The sequence below is a fragment of the Abrus precatorius genome, unplaced genomic scaffold, assembly GCF_003935025.1.
Source record: "Abrus precatorius isolate BTA unplaced genomic scaffold, Abrus_2018 Scaffold8, whole genome shotgun sequence".
In the NCBI taxonomy this organism is placed as follows: Eukaryota; Viridiplantae; Streptophyta; class Magnoliopsida; order Fabales; family Fabaceae; genus Abrus; species Abrus precatorius.
Genome location: NW_020874428.1, coordinates 39,086,742 through 39,107,860, shown reverse-complemented (window position 1 = coordinate 39,107,860; position 21,119 = coordinate 39,086,742). Strand labels below are relative to the sequence as shown.

Here is a 21,119-nt window from a genome sequence, read left to right as displayed (position 1 = left end):
CAACCAATGCTTGATAACCGGTATTGGTTGTTTCAATTATCGAGTTATTTACTATAGTTAATTAATGAATTAACATATTGACTATTTTGTGGTTACTTTCATCTATTTATTGTCTCAAAGATTGTAAGATAATATTTGATAAAGAATTAATAAGGATTAAATCCTTACTCGAGATTCCTAATGCACTTAATAAGATTCTATATGTTTCGCCATTTAAAGTTATTCTGGGTGGAATGATTTGGTTTTTAGGTGACACAGTTGTTATTATTGGATTTATATAAGTCATTTAGTGAGTTCCTAAAACTGGCAGGAAAAATCCAAGTAGCAGACCATAAGGTGGATCTTGGTTAAATCTTTGACTGGAACCTATGTTGGGATTAAGTAAAGTGACATTCAATTGGCTACCATGACGAGGTTTTGTTGGTAGCGTCACATTTAACACTAAATCTACAACGGTACTAACACCATCATTTTTATTTTGTAGATTATTATTATTATTATTATTATTATTATTATTATTATTATTATTATCTTCGTTTGAACTTCTTAAATTACTATTACGTAAATTATTACTTCTACTTCTATCATTATTACTAGTCATGACACTATATCGCTATGCAACAACATACATTAAAAATAGCATCAACATACATCAAGATAACAACACACTAATTAGGTCCCATTTAGCGTGCCAATTTATTTACTGTAAATTTTGTTATCAGTATACAAATAAATTCAAAAACATTCTAACATTGAATTTTAGATCTAATTGCTAATGTTTATTGCCTATGATTTCTGCCATGTATCTTGATCTTCAGCTTACGATGCTCGCTAGTAACTATTCGTAACACTTCTAATTTTATTTTGATATTTTCAACATGTTTTCCTTATATCTTCACCTTTGTAACTTCAGTCCTCAATTTGGACTTGAGTTTCATTATAACTTGTTAAATTACCTAAAAATGTTTATACTTTCAACTTCAAGTGTCAAGAAAGTATATCAAAATACTTTTTTTTTTTTACTAATTTTCACACTCTTTTATCCTTATCCAAAAACTCCTTATAATATATACAATTTTCTATTCAAGATGAGATCTTAACCATTTCTATTAAAAATAAATTGAAATTTATCTTTTCAAACCATATCAGTTTTAGTGAAAAATGTATAATTTTATTAATTCAAATAATAATTTTTAAAAAATAATATCAAATTTCTCTTTTTTCAAGAAAATTTATATTTAATTATTAAAATTTTCTTTATTTAAAGACCAATCTTATCAATTAACTTAGAAAAATTTTCTGTTTTTGAACATTAATATTTTTAGACATTTCCTGTTTACTCGATCAGAAGCACTTCTGTTGCACCTTAATCTCCAACTTCATTTTCAACACTGATTCATTCTAATATGTTTCGAAGCTTTTAATATATTCAACAATCATATAATTTTTAATAATAAATGTGAACTTTTAACTTAAACCAAAGTCACCACAATTATTATTATAAGTTTTTAATAAAATTTGATATATCCTAATATTTTGACAAAACAATTTTATTTAACTTCTTTTACACATTATTTTTAACCAAAGAGTCAAATTCAAACTCTTGTGTTAAAGTCAAATTTTGAATTGGCGTTTTATTGTAAATATATTTTGTTTAACTCTGATTTGAGAATTTCTTTTTCTTTTTAATACAAGACTAAACTCAGACTGAAATATGCTTCCAATGTATACTCAAACATACACGAAGTTAGATAATTTCTGTACATATATTATATATGATAGAATTTGTAATTTTTTAAAAAATATTTATGTACATAATCTTATTGTTGGAAAAGAAATCTAACGTGAAAAATTATTTTTAATTTTTTAATTTTTTAATTTTATCCATAAATATACATACTAGTTTCCAGTGAAAATATTTGAAATAAATTTATCTCTACCTAAATTTTATAAATTTTGAATATATAAAAATAATTTAAGAAAATTTTTATAATCCAAAAATCATCGCATAAAATTTGTCACGTTAACTGTGTTAGTAAATATACAACTCAAATAAAAAAAAAATTGAGATAAAATAATTCTCTTCTAAAAATTATTTTGCAAAATTTATCTCTAAATTTAAATATTATTCTCATTAAAAAGTAAAACACTTTCTAACATGTTTTATTATTTTTATTTAGATTTCTTGAATAAATATTTATAAAAAATTATTATTATTAAATATTTTGATATTTAATAATTTATATTACTTCTTCACTTGTTTGCCTAATAATCACTTTAAAGTATATATAGCTTTATTTAGATTTAAGAATACAAAATAACATGAATTTAATGAACGAATTAATAGTCTTGGAAAAACATGTTCACAATAACAATTTTTAAAATACATTGAATATTATTAAAAATTTATATATTTAATTTTATTTTTATGTAATTTTTTTCTATTATTGTAATGTATGAATATGTAATAAATGTTTTTGATATTATAAAAAAAATTAAAAATAAAATTAGTAAAGAAATTAGATTTTTTTTCTCTGGTTTTTATAATGAAATATAATTCTCAGATAAAATAAAAATGGTTCTATTTAGAAAACATAATAATTTTTTAAACTAATAAAAAAATTTGTTAAGAAAATAAATTTATTTACTATTCTTTATTAACCATGTATGTATTTTAATTTTATCTACTAACTATATTAGGGAGAATTTTTAATTTGTCACAAATTTTTATTGTCACATCTGACTTGGTCTTTTAATTTTGTTTTTATCTTTTCCAGCAACATAATTATTAGTAGAGAATAGATTTTGTAAAAAAAGAAAAAGGCAATACTCTCTTCTCAACTAAATTTGTTCCTGAAACTGTGCTCATTAATTGTATTTTTAAACTCTGTAATAGTTATAAAGTGTTCTCTTAATTTAATTTTTTTTACTATCATAATTTATCATTTATTTATTTTTTAATTACATCAATATAACATTGTTATGTTTTTCTAATCAAATCAAATAGTTGAAAATTTTTATGCATGAATTTTAATAAATACTTGATAAATAGAATAAATTTTTATTTTCTAAAATTTTTTATTACAGTATAATCATACTGCAAAAAAATCATGATACTCAAGAGGCTAAATGTTTATTTAATTTTGATTAGTAAATGCAATTAACATTTGTTGTTAAATCAAATTAATCTTATATATATATAATTAAAAAGTATGGAGATTAATTTTGTAACTTTAAAATAATAATAATAATTAATTTTAATATTAATTATAATATTATTTTTAAATTTCAAATGTTATATTTCAACTATTTGAGTTATTTAAATTAAAATAAAAGGATGTTAGGAACACACTTACTAATATTTATAATAAAATATTAAATAATTTATATTCAAATTATAATATGATACTATATTAAATAAATTAAATTTTTAAATAAATAAAATATTTAAGTATAAACTCTAATTTTTTTTATTGGAGTTGAAAAGTGTTCATACTATATCTTCTGAGAGAGAAAAAGTTCTATGTACTAGAGTTAATTACATTACTATTGTTTGTTTTATCTTATACACATAACTCTAATCTACATTTACATATTTTGATGAAATAAAAATATGTAATTTTTATTTTTTTTGCTAAAAAATGGGGTAACACACCCAACACACACAAAACTACACTATAGGTCTAGGAAAACCAGTCCCACAAGAATCCAAACTCAGAAAAGGGAGCATGGATAAGGGGGATCAGAAAAATGATAAAAGAGAGAACGCAACTCTAAACCTAGTTTGGCTAGAGAATCAACACAAGAATTCGCTTCTCTGCAAATATAAGACAACCTCACAGATCAAATAGCTTTCAAAGTATTTCTAATAGAAGCCTTTGAATCAGATTCTATCCAAATAATGGGTGGATTAAGTTGAGCCACTAGTTAGATGCCAAAAAATAAACTCTGAAGCTCAGCAGCCACGGGTGAGCAAAAATCAATTTTACTGTAGAAACCCGTAATACATCTTCCCTGGGCATCCCTGATCAACCCCCCACAGGCAGCAATTCCCGCAACTCTAGAACTAGCTCCATCAACATTTAATTTTAGTTGATTAGCGGGAGGAGGAGTCCATCTCACAGCACAATTATACCTTAACTGATTAGGATAGAGGGAATATTTTTCCTGCAACACAAAGCATAATAATCTGCATCAAACAAGGCTTTTACAACAACATTATCAGGTTTGGCAGACTTTTTATTAAAAATCAAATCATTTCTATCCTTCGATAAGTACTAAATCACAATACCAAAAATAGACTTCCAATTTTAAAATCTATTATGATTAGAAGAAGAGAGATTATTTATTAACCAGCTAGACAACCTAGAACTGAAAAAATTTGCCCAATGCTCAACGAAAATACAATGACTCCACACATCTCTAGTATAAAAACAATCCCTTAAAATATGAATTATAGATTCTTGATTAACCCCACACCTACTACATAAAGGAGAGTCTGACATTTTCCTTTTGAATCTTTCTTTATTGGTTAATAATTTCCCATGAGCAGTTTTTCAAAAAAAAAAAATGCAATTTTGGGAGGGTCCTCCCATCTCCAGACAGATTTAAATAAAGAATTATTAGTCTTAATATTCTGCCTAATTTGGTTCAGCAATAAGTAAGTAGATTCATTGGAAAAGAGCCCATTGCTGGTCAAAAGCCAATACACACAGTCCTGGTCAGCATCTTCAGATGGAGGACTAATTGAATTAATAGACTGGAAGATTTGGTGAGGGAGCACATAAGAGATTCTGCACTAATCCCATTCCCCATTAACTGTAAAGAAAGTCACTAGAAGATCCAGATCCAGAGCTGAGACGGAAGAAGTTGCAAATCTAGAAAGATTGCAGAAATTAGGGACCCAATTATCTGTCCAGAATTTAATTGACATGCCATCTCTAACAACCCAACCTATACCTTTAGAGAAATGAGGCCAGACAGCCATCATTCCCTTCCAAAGGTGGGATGATATAGTGATATTATTCCTAATATGAGAATCACTCTTAGGCTTAAATTTATACTTTTGGGTGAGCACTTGGGCCCAAAGGTCAGAAGGAGAATTAATTAGCCTCCAACAGAGTTTCATCATGTAGGCTTTATTAAGAGTGTTCAAATCTCTAAATCCCAAACCCCCTTCATTTTTAGGAGTACAGATCTTCTCCTACCCTATAAGATGTCACTTCCTACCATTTAGGGAACCCCAAATAAATTTTTTACAAACACTATTAATCTTATGACAAACAACACTAGGAATGCAAAGGGCTTGCATGTTATAAGATGCGATGCTCATAATACACGATTGAGCAAGAGTCACCCTACCCGCTATAGATAATGACTTTATTTTCCAAAGAGATAATTTTTTTCCTAACTTTATCAATCAAGAAGGAAAACTGGTTTCTGGTAGGTTTATTCGAGACAATAGGAATACCAAGGTAAGTCCCTATCTGTTTACATGGCTTAATGCCTAAGCAATCAGAAAGAGCTTTACTAATTGAGGAATCAGTATTTTTAGAGAAGAAAATAGAGGATTTTTCATTATTTATTCTTAGGCCAGAGGAAGTACCAAAATCAGATAAAATCTCCTTAATAAGGTTCGCTTAATGATAATTAGCTTTGGATGCTAGGATAATGTCATTTGCAAAGAAAAGGTAGGACACACTAGGACCATGGTTTGTAAAGGAGAAAGGACACCAATCATTATTAATTACTTTATTCTTAATTAAATGGGCTAATTTTTTCATGCACATTACAAAAATATAAGGAGAAAAAGGATCCCCTTAGCGAATTCCCCTAGAGGGAGCGAATTCCTTAATCAGGTCATTATTCCAATTAATGGCCATGGTAGAGGAAGAGATACAGTGAAATATCAAATTAATAAGGTCAGAGGGCAGACCAACTTCCTGAAGAGTTTGGATAATGAAATTCCACCATAGTTTGTCATAAGCTTTCTCAAGGTCAAGTTTAATAATCATGTAATTATTTTTGTTTTTAAGGGTAGTGAAGGAATGATTTAATTCTTATAATATGAGAGCATTGTCAATACCCTGCCTTCCAGGAATAAAGCTAGTTTGGTTTGTTGATACAATATGGGGAAGAATGACTCGCAACTTATTAGCTATAATTTTAGTAATAACTTTATAGCTAACATTACATAGGGATATAGGTCTGAAGTTACTAATATATTCAGGGTTATCCATCTTAGGAATGAGGCTAATGTGGGTTTTATTGACTTCAGCCATTTTTGCAGGGTTCTGAAACATCCAGGACAAAATTAAAAATGAAAGGAGCAAGGAAATTCCACTTATTTTTATAAAATAGAGCATGGATATCATTTGGTCCAGGAGACTTAAAGTTACCAATGGAAAAAAGAGAGGCCTTAACCTCATTTATAAAGATTGGGGATGATAAACTAAGCCTATCACACTCTCTCAAAGGAAAAAAAGGAAGTAGCAGTGGAGATAGTAGAATTATACAGAGAGAGATCAAAATAAAACTTTTTAAAATAGTCAAGAATTATGAATTTCAGTTTTGAGGATTATACTCCCAATTTCCATTTTCATCTTTTAAAGCTTCAATTAAATTTTTATTTCTTCTAAAAATAGCAGCTTTATAAAAAAAAATTGTGTTTCTATCTCCTAAGCTAAGCCATTTAGATATGTAATGATGGAACCAATAGGATTCCTCAAGGTCCAGAATCTGTTAGTACTCTTTCCAAAGGGATTTCTTGAGATTACATAAGAAAGGATTATCCATAGAACCTAACTTATAAGAGATGTCATTTATTCTACTCAAAATACGCTTCTTTCTATAAAAAATATTACCAAAAGTAGTTTTATTCCAATGAGAAATATTATATTTTAATCTGTTGATGTTATCATTCCAAGAATTATAAAGAAACCAAGAATTTTTAACCTGGTTAGGAAAATTTGGATGGGAGATCCAGGGAGCTAGGAATTTGAAAGGCTTTACTGGAGTAGGAAGTTGCTTATTTGTTCTTCTTTTGAGCCAAAGTTCAACACGATCAAATTTTAAAATTGGAATATGAGTAACTAAACTATTAGGGAAATAGACTCTCCACTCATAATTTGTAACCACCCTATCAAGCCTTTCTTTTAGGTTACCTCTTTGCCATGTGAAAAGGTTACCTTTGTAACCCAAATCATACAAGTCACACCTATTTAAGCAATCAGCAAAACTCTTCCTTTGTTGTTGACTAACAGAACTACCACCCCTCTTTTCCCAGTCATAAAGAACTGAGTTGAACTCCCCAGCAAGGCACCAAGGGCTTTGAATAGATTTACTAAAATCTATAAGTTCATTCCAACAATCAATTCTAGTCCTCTCTTGGGGGCTAGCATCAATTGACGATAAGATCAAATTAGGTTGACCAAGACTGCTAATTTTAAGGTGCACAACATACTTAGTTTTTAATAACACATAAGTTTTAACTTTCTTAGTATTCCAGCAAACCCAGATCCTCCTAAAAAATCCTATTGCATCTACTTTAGTTGAGCCATTTAATTTTAAGTTGTTAATAATTTTGTCAGCCCTGTCCAAACTAACTCTAGGTTCAAATAAAGCAATCAAGTCAAGATTATGAATTTTAATTAAGTCATTTACTAACCTAGAAAAGGTTTTATTGTCAGCCCCCTACAGTTCCAGAAAAGACAGTTCATGAATATGGAAAGTGGATTAATTAGAATGCATCTTTAAGATACTGGTCCTTCACTAGACTGCTATCCAGAGACATAGTTTTCACTGAATCAGACTGTAACTCACTATTTGGCCTGGTTTTTATTACACTATTCATGGAAGAGACAATATCAAGAGGTTCTCCTAGCTGAGGACTCCAAGCCTGAATAAGATTCATTCCTAAGAGGTCCTGAATGGACTTCCCCATGTTGGCCTGACTTTCTAAATCTTTTTGCATTATTCTCATTAACTGAAAGGTATCTTCTTGATTATCATTAACCCTTTTCTCCAGAGGAGTATCATAAATAGTGTGAATTTTATTCACTAAACCAGCACTAGGTTCACCACTATGATTGCCTGCCCTATTTTTTAATTTTAATTTAGGTAACTTTTTAGAGCTAGGTTGGGAGTTTGGTATTATAGGGAACTTATTGTTATGCTTGGGTTCACTAGAAACCAACATACTCTGATTTCAGAATTAGTCTCACAAATAATGGTTTCCATATTCTGATTATCATTGCCTATTTCCTGATTTTAGAAATAATGAGAACTATCCAAAATTCCAAACCTAGAACCTATGGAGGATTCCTTACCTCTACCAGAATTAATAGAATCACTCATGGACTTGAATTGTCTGGACTTTTTTCTGATTAGTTTTTTAGCCAGCATCCAAGGGACAAATCTATTTAACTTTCACTGTTACTGTCCTCTTGTCTATCTTGAATACTATCCCTAGAGAGGCTCTCCATGTCATTGGGATCAGACTCCTTTCTTATATTAGGATTATTAAGTAAAGGGTCATGTTCTATATTTTCTTGAGCTTGCTTAAAATTTTCTTTACAGGAATCTACCTTGTGCCCATATTTTTCACAATGAAAACAGATCAAATGCAAACCCTCATACTCAACTCTAAATTCTTGCCCTAGAGCTTTGAAGGAGGGGACTAACTTTCCGTTAAGATCTATTTCAACACATATCCTGTCAAATTTCCCTCTCACAAGTAAAGAGGTATGAGGATCTATTTTTAACATAGTTCTTAGGCAAGACCCAACCTGCCAGAGAAATTTCTCATTATAAAGTTCTAGAGGTAGGTAAGGGACCCTAATCTAAATAACAATCTTCCTAAGACAGTAGTCTTGAGATCTAAATAAAGGTCTCCAACGCTGAACAAGAAAATAATGATCAAAATTTAGCCAGGAGCCCTTAAAGAGGGCATGTTTATAATCCTCCAAACTTTCAAATTTTACCAAATAGAAATCATTATTGAGGTCCAGGATTTTGAGGCTCCCATTTTTACCCCATAGATTAGACAGCTTCTGATTCAGGAAATTAAAACTAATATTCTTGCCTAATAGTTTTACAATCAAAGTATATTTCCAAGGATTACACTAAAGTTCATAGTCCTCTAGTGAAACTTTTATTTCAGGGCAGAGGTTCTGAACCTCATTTCCCTCTATAGCAGGTTCATCACAATCAAAAGGAATATGAAAGTCTTCTAATACTGATTTTATTATTTTTTTATCATTAAATTCTAGATTTGTGTCCTTACCAGCCAAAACTTTTTCCTTATACGGCATGCATAGCGAAGATTTAGAGAAAGAAAGCTCCTGGTTAGAAACACCCTTTTCGCAATCCTTCTCTTGTGTCAGCGGATCCACCACGTCCATGGTGCTCTCAGATTCCGTTTTTACTTTCTTTTTGCTTTGATCATTAAATCCACTTCTTCTTTGGACTACACCTCTTCTTTTGCAATCTCCATACTCCATATCTTCCTTCAGCCTCCAAGTCACAGATCCAATAAAATTTTTTATCAATATCTCGCAATGGCTACTAGCTGAGAGAAAAGAACCTAAGGTTGAGAGACCCTAATCAAAAAAAGTGAAAGAACTCTCTCGAAACAAGAAAATTTTTCTTAGAGAGAGAAAATATCTTCGACCATTTATTTGCCACAAAATATGTAATTTTTATATACATATTCGAGGTGTTAAATCATTTTTTCATAACTTATTTAGATATGAGCCTTATACATTTATAAAAATATACCTATTTAAATAATTTAATAGTCTGTTTACAAAAAATAATTAATAATATATTAAAGATCTTAATACAAAGTAGACTATTAAAAAGATTAATAAATAAAATTAAACTTTTAAAAAAGTTAGTTTAATTTTAATAAAAAGTCAAATAATAAATTAAATTTAGATTTTAAAATTATTAAATAGGTGAGACTTATTTATATAAAATATAGCCTAACTTAAAATAAATTCTAACATTTATGTACTAGATACATTTAATTTTTCGATATATAATATTAAAATATACATAAAAACATATAGATTCGTTGAAATATCTTAATTACAGACATTATAACATTTTGAAGTAATTATTATTACTTAAAAGAAGAAGATAAAATAATAATTGCAACAAGTACAAATCAAGCATACTTAAACTTATTCAAAACTAAAATAAAATACTAAATAAATTTTAAAATTTCTTAACATTTTCCTCCGTCAAACAAGCCCTACACGAAATATCAGCTAGTTTACTCGTTGTCAGGGTCACATAAAGCTTCCTCCCTCTTTTAACAAACTCTGGTCATGTTTTGAAACTTTTCAAGCATGATTGTGTTGATAAATTTTGTCACGTAATCTGCTCCTCAATTTTGCAGTAGATAACATAAAGAATATGATAAAAAAAAATGGAAGATGACATATTTATATTTGCTTTTTCTATGTAAAACAGAATTATTTAGCAACCTAACATTGTCACCTTTCTATCCAGATTCAGTTCCTCGTCCAAATGGGTTGACATATATATTTTTTCCGTAGACTGTAATTCTTTTGGATTACCTAATAACATGCATTTGTATTTGGCTTGACTAAATTAGATACATCAATTTTTCACATTTTACTTACAGACCGTTGCATCTATTTTCTTTCCATATAAATACTTTTCCAGCTTCAAGTTTATATAGATAAGAATGTGCATTCTTACATTTAGAATCTACTCAAAATCTTATTTTAGTACCTCAGTGCCAAGAAAATAGCATATACAACCAAAGTCTACCGTTATATGCGAAGATCAAGTCATCAACATGTATACATAAGACTCAATTGATTAACACAAAACTGTAAGTTGACAAAAAATGGCTCCAACCCTGAAGTTAGAATGGGAACAACCACTACAATTTACATTATCATTTTTATTACATTTTTTAAAAAATGGTGACAAATAACCATGATTTGTCCTGTTACTACACAATGGCTCTTTACAATTTCATTTTCTTTTCTTTTATTTTTAAAATTTAAGATGATATTAATTAATTTTTATTAATTATACCCTTAGTTCAAAATAAAAAATAATTTATAAATAAAAGATAAATAAGTATAACAAAAATTAATATAATAATTTTTGTAAAAAATAGGACATTAAATTTTTTCCTAAATTTCTATATAAAGTTTTAATACCAAAAATAAAAGAATGAAAAGAATATTAATTAAAAGTTAAAAATAAATTAGAAAAAATTGATGAAAACGGAATGAAAAATGTCTTTGGAGAGGTGAGTATGTGTCAAAGATTCCTTTGATTTTTGAGGTCCACCACCATCTCACAATCATCTCTCTTTTCTCTTGCACCTTCCCCCACAAGTCTTTCATCCCTTTTGCTTTAACAACAGTGTTAATAATTTATTAATTTTTAAATTACCTCATAATTTAATTATTATTATTTTATATATAAAAATTAAGTTCTTTTTGTAACTATTCTCTTTCCTTCTTCATCAACACAATCATTTCATTGGTATATTTTGGGACAATTATTTCTATACCCATAACAAAACAACAGCAAAAACAAGGTAAGAAAACAAAAACTCTGGATCAAATTCCATTATCAGAAGAAAGACCCAAATAGCTGGTTGGGTCGGGTTCGGGTTCTTGGATCCGCTTCTGGTTCAACCGTTGTTGTTGTGGTGATTGTGGTGGTGATTCTTCTTCCTGAATCTTCTCAACCGTGTTAGGTAAGCTCGTCAGACATTTTTTCTTGTTTTTTTATTTCTTTTCTTTGTTCTTATCTCGTTCCCAAGAGGATTCAAACGTTTTTGCAACAATGTTCGTTGCATTCGGGGAATTGGGTTTTTTTTCATGTTCGATATTTAGTTTCTTTTTTGTTCCAATTTTGCTTTTTCTATTATTATTTTTTGTGTCAAAAACCAAAAAAAAAAAAAAATTGATAATTTTGTAACTTCGTCAAAAGGTAAAAGAGGGGTATAAATTTTTCAAATTTTTATGGTCTAACTTTCTAAGACGATGACTCATGTTGGCGCTTTGTTTTGTTTTATCGGTAGATTAAGCAATTGCATAGCGAAATGATTTTCCTTTTTTGTTTTTTTTTTTTTTTTTGAGCTGAGTTCTTTTTCCTCTTTGGTTGGCATTTTATTGTGTTAATTGATTTCTGTGTTTTTTGCATTATTCATAGTCTCTTTTTTTCCTCAGAAAATTTGGTCATTTACAGTATTGGTGTTCATAAAGTGAGGTCTGAGAATGGCTGGGATTGATGATAATGTTGCCCTTACTGGGGATTGGGGTCTTCCTAGCCCAAGTCCAAGGACCCTTTTTTCTAGAATGCTAGATGAAGATAATGTAACAAGATCGATCTCAGAACACCCTGGAAGTGGTAGAACTGAGGATCCATTTCTGGGGGCTCACGCACGTAGTGAAGCAGGGAAAGGAGACATGAAAGATGGGACGCATGATGGTGATTCTGGTGCCCAATTGAGCGACATGAATTTTCAGACCGAGCAGAAATCGAGTTCTCGGGGTGGTCTTGTTGAAAGGATGGCTGCTAGAGCCGGGTTTAATGCTCCAAGGTTGAATACCGAAAGCATTAGATCTACTGATCTTTCGCTTAATTCAGACATTCAGTCTCCTTACTTAACCATACCCCCTGGTCTCAGTCCTACTACACTTTTAGATTCTCCGGTGTTCCTTGCAAATTCACTGGTGAGCTCTGGCGCATTTGTGTTCTGGCTTGGTTATTTGTTTATTGAATTTGTTTTTTCTTCTCTCAAACCCAAGAAAAAGGGGTAATAATAGAAGGAAGGGATATAGGATAGATCCTAGATGCAGTTGGTAGTGTGACGCACTACAAAGCACATATCATTATTGCTCATAATGTGGATGTCTGATAGGGTAGACAAACAAGATCCATTTAATTCTTTTTGTATGTTTAATGTTGTAATTTGGATAATCTGAGGATTGAATGGATGTTATTTCTTCAATTTGAATGAGGGTTTTATTAAGTGATATCAAGTTTTCCGGTTATCTTGTCTGATTTCACTTCTGGAACTTTCATACTTGTACTTTCCTGATTTTTCCATTTTGTCTTTTCCTAGAACTCTTCAAATTTCATCAGAGGTATTCTGTTTGGTTAATATGGTAGCCCTTTTCTATCACCGTAGTTATGAACTATCCTCTAGAATAGGTAAAGAAAATGTCATATCTCATTGTGGATTTTTCTTTTCAATATACTTTTGTAACAATAGGTAGTGCATTGTGACAGAGTATATAATGATATCTGAACTGTATGTACTTCAACTTCGAAATAACTGGTAGGAGTAGGACCTCATTGTCTTGGTCTGCGTCTGTGCTTAAAATTCAATTTGATTTTCATTTGGTAGTGCTACTCACATTGTCTAACTTGGAAACTGTAAACCACTGAGATTTGTGCTGCTTTGCATGCCTTACAATGAGGCACTTTTTATGCTCTTAACACATGATGCCAAAAGAAAATTTTAAAGTGTTAAGTTATCACTTTTCCTTTTACTTTCTCCTGTGGCACCAACAGTCGTCCATCTGCTTTTGTATGAAACTGATACATGGGACATTGTTTTGTCTATTATTGAGTTATGACTAATGTATTTCTCTAATTTCAGGCACAGCCATCTCCAACAACTGGAAAATTCCTGTTCATGCCCAATGGCAACATGCGGAACTCAGAGTTATCATCTGATGCTCCAGAAAAATGTAAAGATAACAGCTTTGATGATATCTACGCATCATCCTTTGCTTTCAAGCCTGCAACAGATTCAGGCTCTTCTTTTTATCATGGCCCTGGAAAGAAAGTAAGCACATTCCAGTAAACCTTTTTTACCACCAGAACTTTGGATACGCTTTTTTCCATGAAAATTTACTCTTCCAGTCAACATGACATGCCATTTGCAAATAGTCATCAAGCGTTATGCAATAATAGATAATGTTAATGATTCAAGTTTGATATCTTCTGATGCACCTAGTATGGGATTCATAGTGAGTTGATGACTGTCTTTGCAATGATATGTAGATCTATATTCTCTTTTTGGTCATTTAGTCTGCCTTCTGTTTGCAGATAAATCCAGCTACACTTCATCAACAATCCCTTCCTGGTATTGAGGTTTCAGCTCAGTCAGAAAATTCTTTTCAATCTCAAAGTGTTGATGCTGTCAAAGTTCAAACTGAGAACAAAAGTGGCCTCCATCTTCAGGCTGACTTTGTCGAATCACCACCTCAAAAAGATAATGGAATTAAAATGTTCTCAGCTGAGCAAAGGGCTTTTGACACAGTTGGTGGTAACATTGAACATTCCACACCACTTGAAGAGCAAGCAGATGAAGAAGGAGATCAAAGAGGCAATGGAGACGCAATGGCTGGTGGTATTGGCGGTGCACCATCTGAAGATGGATATAACTGGAGAAAATATGGCCAAAAGCAAGTTAAGGGTAGTGAGTACCCACGGAGTTACTACAAGTGTACACATCCACATTGTCAGGTTAAGAAGAAAGTAGAACGATCTCATGAGGGCCACATAACAGAGATCATTTACAAGGGAGCTCACAGCCATCCTAAACCTCCTCCAAATCGTCGGTCAGGCATAGGTTCAGTTAACCTTCATAGTGACATGCAAGTGGACAATCCTGAATATGTTGAACCACAGAGTGGTGAGGATGGTGACCTGGGCTGGGCCAATGTACAAAAGGGAAACATAGCTGGGGCTGCTAATTGGAAGCATGACAACCTTGAAGCAACATCATCAGCATCTGTTGGTCCTGAATACTACAACCAGTCCACCAATTTGCAGACTCAAAATGGTGCTCACTTTGATTCGGGAGAGGCAGTGGATGGCTCATCTACTTTTTCTAATGAAGAAGATGAAGACGATCAAGGCACTCATGGTAGTGTATCATTAGGATATGATGGGGAAGGTGATGAATCAGAGTCTAAGAGAAGGTAGTTGCCATTATGTTTTTCCCCCAAAGTAATCTTTGTCCTACGTATTGAAACCAACCATTTTTTTCTCAGGAAACTGGAATCATATGCAACAGAGTTGAGTGGAGCTACTAGGGCTATTCGTGAGCCTAGAGTTGTTGTACAGACTACTAGCGAAGTAGATATCCTTGATGATGGTTACCGGTGGCGGAAATATGGACAGAAAGTTGTCAAAGGAAATCCCAACCCAAGGTGGGTCTTTCTCCTCCTCTTGATCTGATTTGTGCATGCACAGAAGTCATATAGAAAAAAATACATTATTTATGTTACAAAGCTGAATGTAACTGTTTTGTTACAGGAGTTACTACAAGTGCACAAATGCAGGCTGCACAGTAAGGAAGCACGTGGAGAGAGCTTCACATGACCTTAAATCTGTGATCACTACTTATGAGGGAAAACACAACCATGATGTTCCTGCTGCTCGTGCTAGCAGTCACGTCAATGCCAACGCCTCTAATGCCATTTCTGGCCAAGCTTCAGGAGTTCTTCAGACCCATGTTCATAGACCTGAACCATCACAAGTTCACAATGGCATGGGAAGGCTGGAGAGGCCTTCCCTTGGCTCATTCAACCTACCTGGAAGGCAGCAGCTTGGACCTTCCCACGGCTTCTCCTTTGGTATGAACCAACAGATGCTGTCGAATCTGGCAATGTCAGGGTTGGGCCCTGCGCAAGCAAAGCTTCCTGTCTTGCCTGTTCATCCATTCTTGGCGCAACAGCGCCCCGCAAATGATTTAAGTTTCATGTTACCAAAGGGAGAACCAAATGTGGAGCCTATTCCTGAACGTGGCCTTAACCTGCCCAGTGGCTCATCAGTATATCAGGAAATCATGAGCCGCATGCCTCTTGGACCTCATATGTAAAATTATATTATTCCCTTATTCTTTAAAAAAAAAAAACTAATGTATACATTTTATTATATACATATATACATATGTGATGCCTAGGCATACATAGGTGGGCTTCTCCAGTCATTGTAATGTATGACATTCTTAATCACATGTCAAAGGTGTATGTAGTTTGTTCTGCTGTTTTATTGCATTCAAGGCATCCATGTAGCACAACATTAATCAACTGCATGAGGAATCAGTGGCTATGATAGATTGTGTTTTAATTATGAATTATTCATCATAGAAATTTTGCTATATTAGATTCAACATTGATCAAGTCACTTTATGATATGATTTCATTGTGTTAAGCAATATCTTTTATTATGACAAGATAAAAGATATTGCTTGTCCTAGTTCCCTCATTTGTCTGAAGGCGAGAAAGATGTCTATTATTACTGCTGCTTTGGATTCTGTTATTGATATGGTTGGACCCGTAAAAGAAAGATAAAAATAATTGAGATTAATTGTACCTAGACACATGAAGTGGGGATATAAATATTTATTTTTATATATTGGAATATGATTTATCTTATTAATTTTAATTGAAGTTCAATTTCAAATTGCCAAAGCCAATAACTTGCTACCTAATTTATTTTTTTTCCTTGCCTTTTTCATTCAACTTATATAAACTTTTTACCCCATTTGTGCTTGCTAACAAAAATCAAGTTTGGGACATATAAGGGTCTGTCTTACGGGCGAAATGGAGTTTGTGAACTTTACGAGGCACTTTCTCAAGAGTGAAAAAGTTTTTTATTCTTCGAAGACAGAGTTGAGACGCAGAGCAACCAAGCACTTAGCCACGTTGAACAGTAGTTAATTTGTTTTGTTAATTTTTTTCATTCTCAAAGTTCTGCAATTAATAAAATTAATTTTGGGATAGGTAATTTAGGCATGAGGCTCATATAACATCTATATTCACACTTCTAAAGTCATTCTAAAAACAAAATTAGCCATTCTAAATACATTTTAAAAAGAATATTCCCAAAAGCAAATTACATTTTTAATATCAATATTATCCTAATAATTTTGTTAACATTTCATTCAGATTAACTTTACCAAAATAAAAAATAAACCCACTCTCAATGTGTCAATCTTTAGGGTTTAGGGTTTAGGGTTAATTAATATTTAAAATAAAAATATTTAGAATTTTAAAAAAATATGCAAGTATTTCAAGTAAATATGAAATATATATAAGTGGGTTAAGATAAAAGAAAAAATTAAAAAAAACACTGAATTCAACGGAATCATATTTTAACATCTTTAAATATATAAAAAAACAATTAAATAATAATAAATTTATATTTTCATAAATAACTTTAATAACCATTAAATATAAGTTAAATAAAAATTTAAATTATTTTTAAAAAAATTTAAATTTAGACTAATATGAGAGTATTTTAGATCCAAACATATTTAACTCAATCTTTGATGCAATTCATTGAATGAACCAAGTTGGCAAGTGCCCGAGTGGATGACCCAAATTCTCCAACAGCTTCCAAAGCCATTTCTTTCACCTTCAAACTTCTAACCCTAAGCTCTTCCCTCTCCATCAACACCCTCACCTTAGTCTCCACTTCCACAGCACTCACAAGCCCATCCCCTTCTCTCTGCTCCACAGCAATGGCCACCCTCATCTCCTCCACCATCACGTGCCTATTCACGTGCTGCTCCGCATACAAAGGCCACGCAACCATTGGCACCCCCGCAACCACCCCTTCCAAGACCGAGTTCCACCCGCAGTGAGTCACGAACCCGCCCACCGAGTCACGACTCAGCACTTCCACCTGTGGGGCCCACGACTTCACCACTAGTCCCCTACCCTTTGTTCTCTCCATGAAGCCACGTGGCAACACCGAACTAACGTCGAATTCCTCTGTTGTGTGGTCAACTTGGTTTCTTCCCTTGTCTTGCGTTGGCGTTTTTAGAACCCACAAGAACCTGTGTCCACTCCTCTCTAACCCTCTCGCTATCTCATTCACCTGTGACATTGAGAACGATCCACGGCTTCCAAAACACAGATACACCACGCTTCTACTTGGTTGTGCATCCACCCATGACAAGCATTTTTCATTCTCTTTTGCTGCACCTGAGATATGTGGTTTATTTAGTTTCATCGTGTTATATATCGTGCATTTTGTTTCATATATGCAACACGTTTGGATCATTTATCAATTCAATTGTACGTGTAAATTCAATCTGAGCACTAACATATACCCCAGGGCCTAATTGCATAATTCGCTTGTATTATAATTATTTTGTAAAGATGCAGTCTAGATCATAAACTATTACTTTTGAGCTACTAGTGAGATTTTAGGTCATTTCTATAAGGTCTAAGGTTATATCATAACTAAATTTTGTATCTTAACGATGTGCAACTTTATAACTATTTGATATTATTATTTCAAATTATTAATAATTTTAGATAATTATTTTATTAGGTTAAATATTTAATAAAAAAATTAAAAGATTAGAAAGATAAAAGGTTAGGAAATATATATATATATATATAAATAAATAAAAAGTTCACAAAAATAAATGAATTAATAAATTAACATATATTTGAAAATAAAAATTAGGAAACATCATGGGGCATTTTTAGTGAAAGATTTTAAAAATTGAAATACAAAATAAAAATACCACACTTTTAGTGAAAAATTTTAGTAATATGTATAGATGGTACAAATTTTAGATACAATATATTATTACCATTTGGGTCATTCTCCAATTAAAACCAAAATTTTGTCTCGAAATATTGTTATTATTTTTAATTATCAAGACTTAACCAACAATTCACAAAATAAAATGTGAATTTTCAATGAGAGAAACCCGGATAAATGAATCTCACAATACTTATCAACCATTTTTCACGTTACAAGTAACACGAAGGTAACTCATGTCTCGTTTCTTCCCTATTGAACTCCGACAGAGAAAATCTTGAGAGCTCGTAAAATTAATTGAACTCTTGTAAAATAAAGTAATTGATTTATAATTAAATATTTTGTAAAATACAATTAATAATAAATAAATTCTTATTTGTTTATTTCAAAAGAATAAAATATACAATAGAAATATCTCTAATTATTTATCGTTTTGAAAAAAAATTACTTTGTGAAAAAAATTTAATATTTTTAATAATAAATATAAAAACATTTTTAACATGTATATAAAAAATAAACAATAATAATTTATATATAATAATTTTTATTAAAAATTATATAATATTAAAAAAACTAATATTTTAGTAACATTAAATGTTATATTTTAAAAATATATATGCCAAATTTTTAAAGAAGCCACAAGTTTAAAAAAATTATAAAAAAAGGCTTAATCAATTAATTAATTTAAAAATATCACTATTTTTAATTTTAACTTCTATTAAAAAAATGTATTCAATTTTAGTCTTTAGTTCAATAACTAAAATCATATATTTTTATGTTTCTAAAAGGCTTAAAAAAGTAAAAATTTTAAAAACTTAAATATTATATATAATATTTATAACCAATGGTTACCTGATTGCTGCGGTTCAGCGATGAGAGGTCCAATATAGTAAACGGGCGGAGCGCGTGTTGGGTGAGGGAAGCACGCGCCCTCTGTTATTGCCTTAACCGCCAAAGGCTCAAGCTCCCCAAAAGTGTTCACTATAATCCCACGCGCTTTCGGAAGGTGCTTGCAGAACCACAGCATGTCCCAATAAGAAGGGTCATCTCTCACCAGCATGGGCTCGGGCATGTTCACCGCCTTCAACGGCGCGTTTCCCGGCACGCGCAACTCCACGCCAAACATATCCTTAAACGACGTTGCGTATCGTTCGTGAATTATGGGGAAGTAGGAGAAGAGAGCGAGAACGGCAGCACCGGAAGTGAAGAAGTAGTAGACGGGGATTCCCATGGAAGAAGCGGGTTCTAATGCGGAAGTGCAAAATAGGTCGATGATGAAGGATTTGATGGTTGAGGATTGAGAAATTAGGGTTAGGGTTGTGGTGACATTGGGGGCGTTTCGTTTCACGAAGTCGAAGGCTATGGCGGCGGAGCTTACGGTGGTGGTTGGGGAGGTGGAGAATGGGATCTGCGGGAGACGGTGGAAGGTGATGGAGGAGTAGGTGGTGGAGATGCGGTGGATGTAGGAGTCGATGGAAGGGTGGTCGCGGAAGCCGGTGAAGAGAAGGATGGTGATGGAGTAACGGTTATTAAGGTGTTTGGCGAGTTCAACCATGGAGATTATGTGCCCTATACCCGGTGCTGGGTATAGCACTATTCTTTCTTCTTTCTGCATCTTTGCTTGATTGGTTTAGTGAGTGATTGAGAAATGAGGAGTCAAAGGGGGATTTGTTTTTGTTTTGGGTTTTTTTGTTTGGTTTATGAGTCTATGTAGTGGTGGGTTTAGCTGCAATATTCTTGTAGCAGTTGGCTTTATAATCATTTATGCAAAGGAATTAAAGGATAAAATAGTTTGTAATCATTTTATGTGTTTTTAAGTAATGAAATAAATAATGATATGGTTTTGTTGTTGTGTGATTATGTAGAGAAATGATTGGTTGATGCTCAGATCTTAGATGAGTGAAAGAAAAGAAAGAGGAGATATGATTCCACAATACTCCTGTTTTTTGGTGCTTAATTTTTAAGTTGAATGTGAAATGGGACGGTACAGCAAAGGCGTTGTGTCTGTCTATACGGGGTCGCAGGTTTAGGAATTGGTTTTTCTTTTTTGAATGTTAGGTATTAGCTGTTAGGTTCACAGCGACTCATATAAAAGTATAAAAACACAAAATTGGTCTTGTATATACTAAAACTTTAGTATGCATTGCTTTAATAAATAAAATAAATAATGATATGATTTTATTTTTGTGTATCATTCATTTTTAAAACTATAGCTACGCACTGTAACTTATCTTGTTCTATACCGTTTTAAATAAGCTCGTGATTCAAATGGGTTGAATTATATAAACCTGGATTTAAATATATGACATATTTAAATATAAGTGTATGCAGGTTAAATACGTCGTAATAGTTTATACTAAAGTTGAGTTATAGATGGAGACTTGAGGATATAAGGGTTTTTGCTCGAGTATAATAAGACAAAGTATATGCATAATAGGTTTAGTGAAAAATAAGATGAGGATTATGTGTTGAAAGTTAAAATTCAAAATAATATTATATCACAAATTTTTAATTTCAAGTACGTAGTAGAGATTGTACAA

The 21,119-nt window shown here is 31.8% G+C and overlaps 2 protein-coding genes across 2 annotated transcripts; one reads left to right on the top strand and one right to left on the bottom strand.

Annotated features, from left to right (window-relative positions):
- Positions 1 to 11,494: 11,494 nt before the first annotated feature.
- LOC113848532 (probable WRKY transcription factor 2) lies at positions 11,495 to 16,201 on the top strand. Its single transcript, XM_027478110.1, has 6 exons — positions 11,495 to 11,749; positions 12,225 to 12,731; positions 13,664 to 13,852; positions 14,116 to 14,993; positions 15,066 to 15,224; positions 15,331 to 16,201. The coding sequence occupies exons 2-6, from the start codon at positions 12,273 to 12,275 to the stop codon at positions 15,893 to 15,895; spliced, it is 2,250 nt and encodes a 749-aa protein (XP_027333911.1). The 5' UTR covers positions 11,495 to 11,749; positions 12,225 to 12,272; the 3' UTR covers positions 15,896 to 16,201.
- Positions 16,202 to 17,340: 1,139 nt separating this feature from the next.
- On the bottom strand, positions 17,341 to 20,775 carry LOC113874864 (UDP-glycosyltransferase 88F3-like). Its single transcript, XM_027513077.1, has 2 exons — positions 19,432 to 20,775; positions 17,341 to 18,008 (listed from the first exon to the last, which is right to left on the bottom strand). Exons 1-2 carry the CDS (start codon positions 20,192 to 20,194, stop codon positions 17,341 to 17,343), a joined length of 1,431 nt encoding a protein of 476 aa, XP_027368878.1. The 5' UTR covers positions 20,195 to 20,775.
- Positions 20,776 to 21,119: the final 344 nt, after the last annotated feature.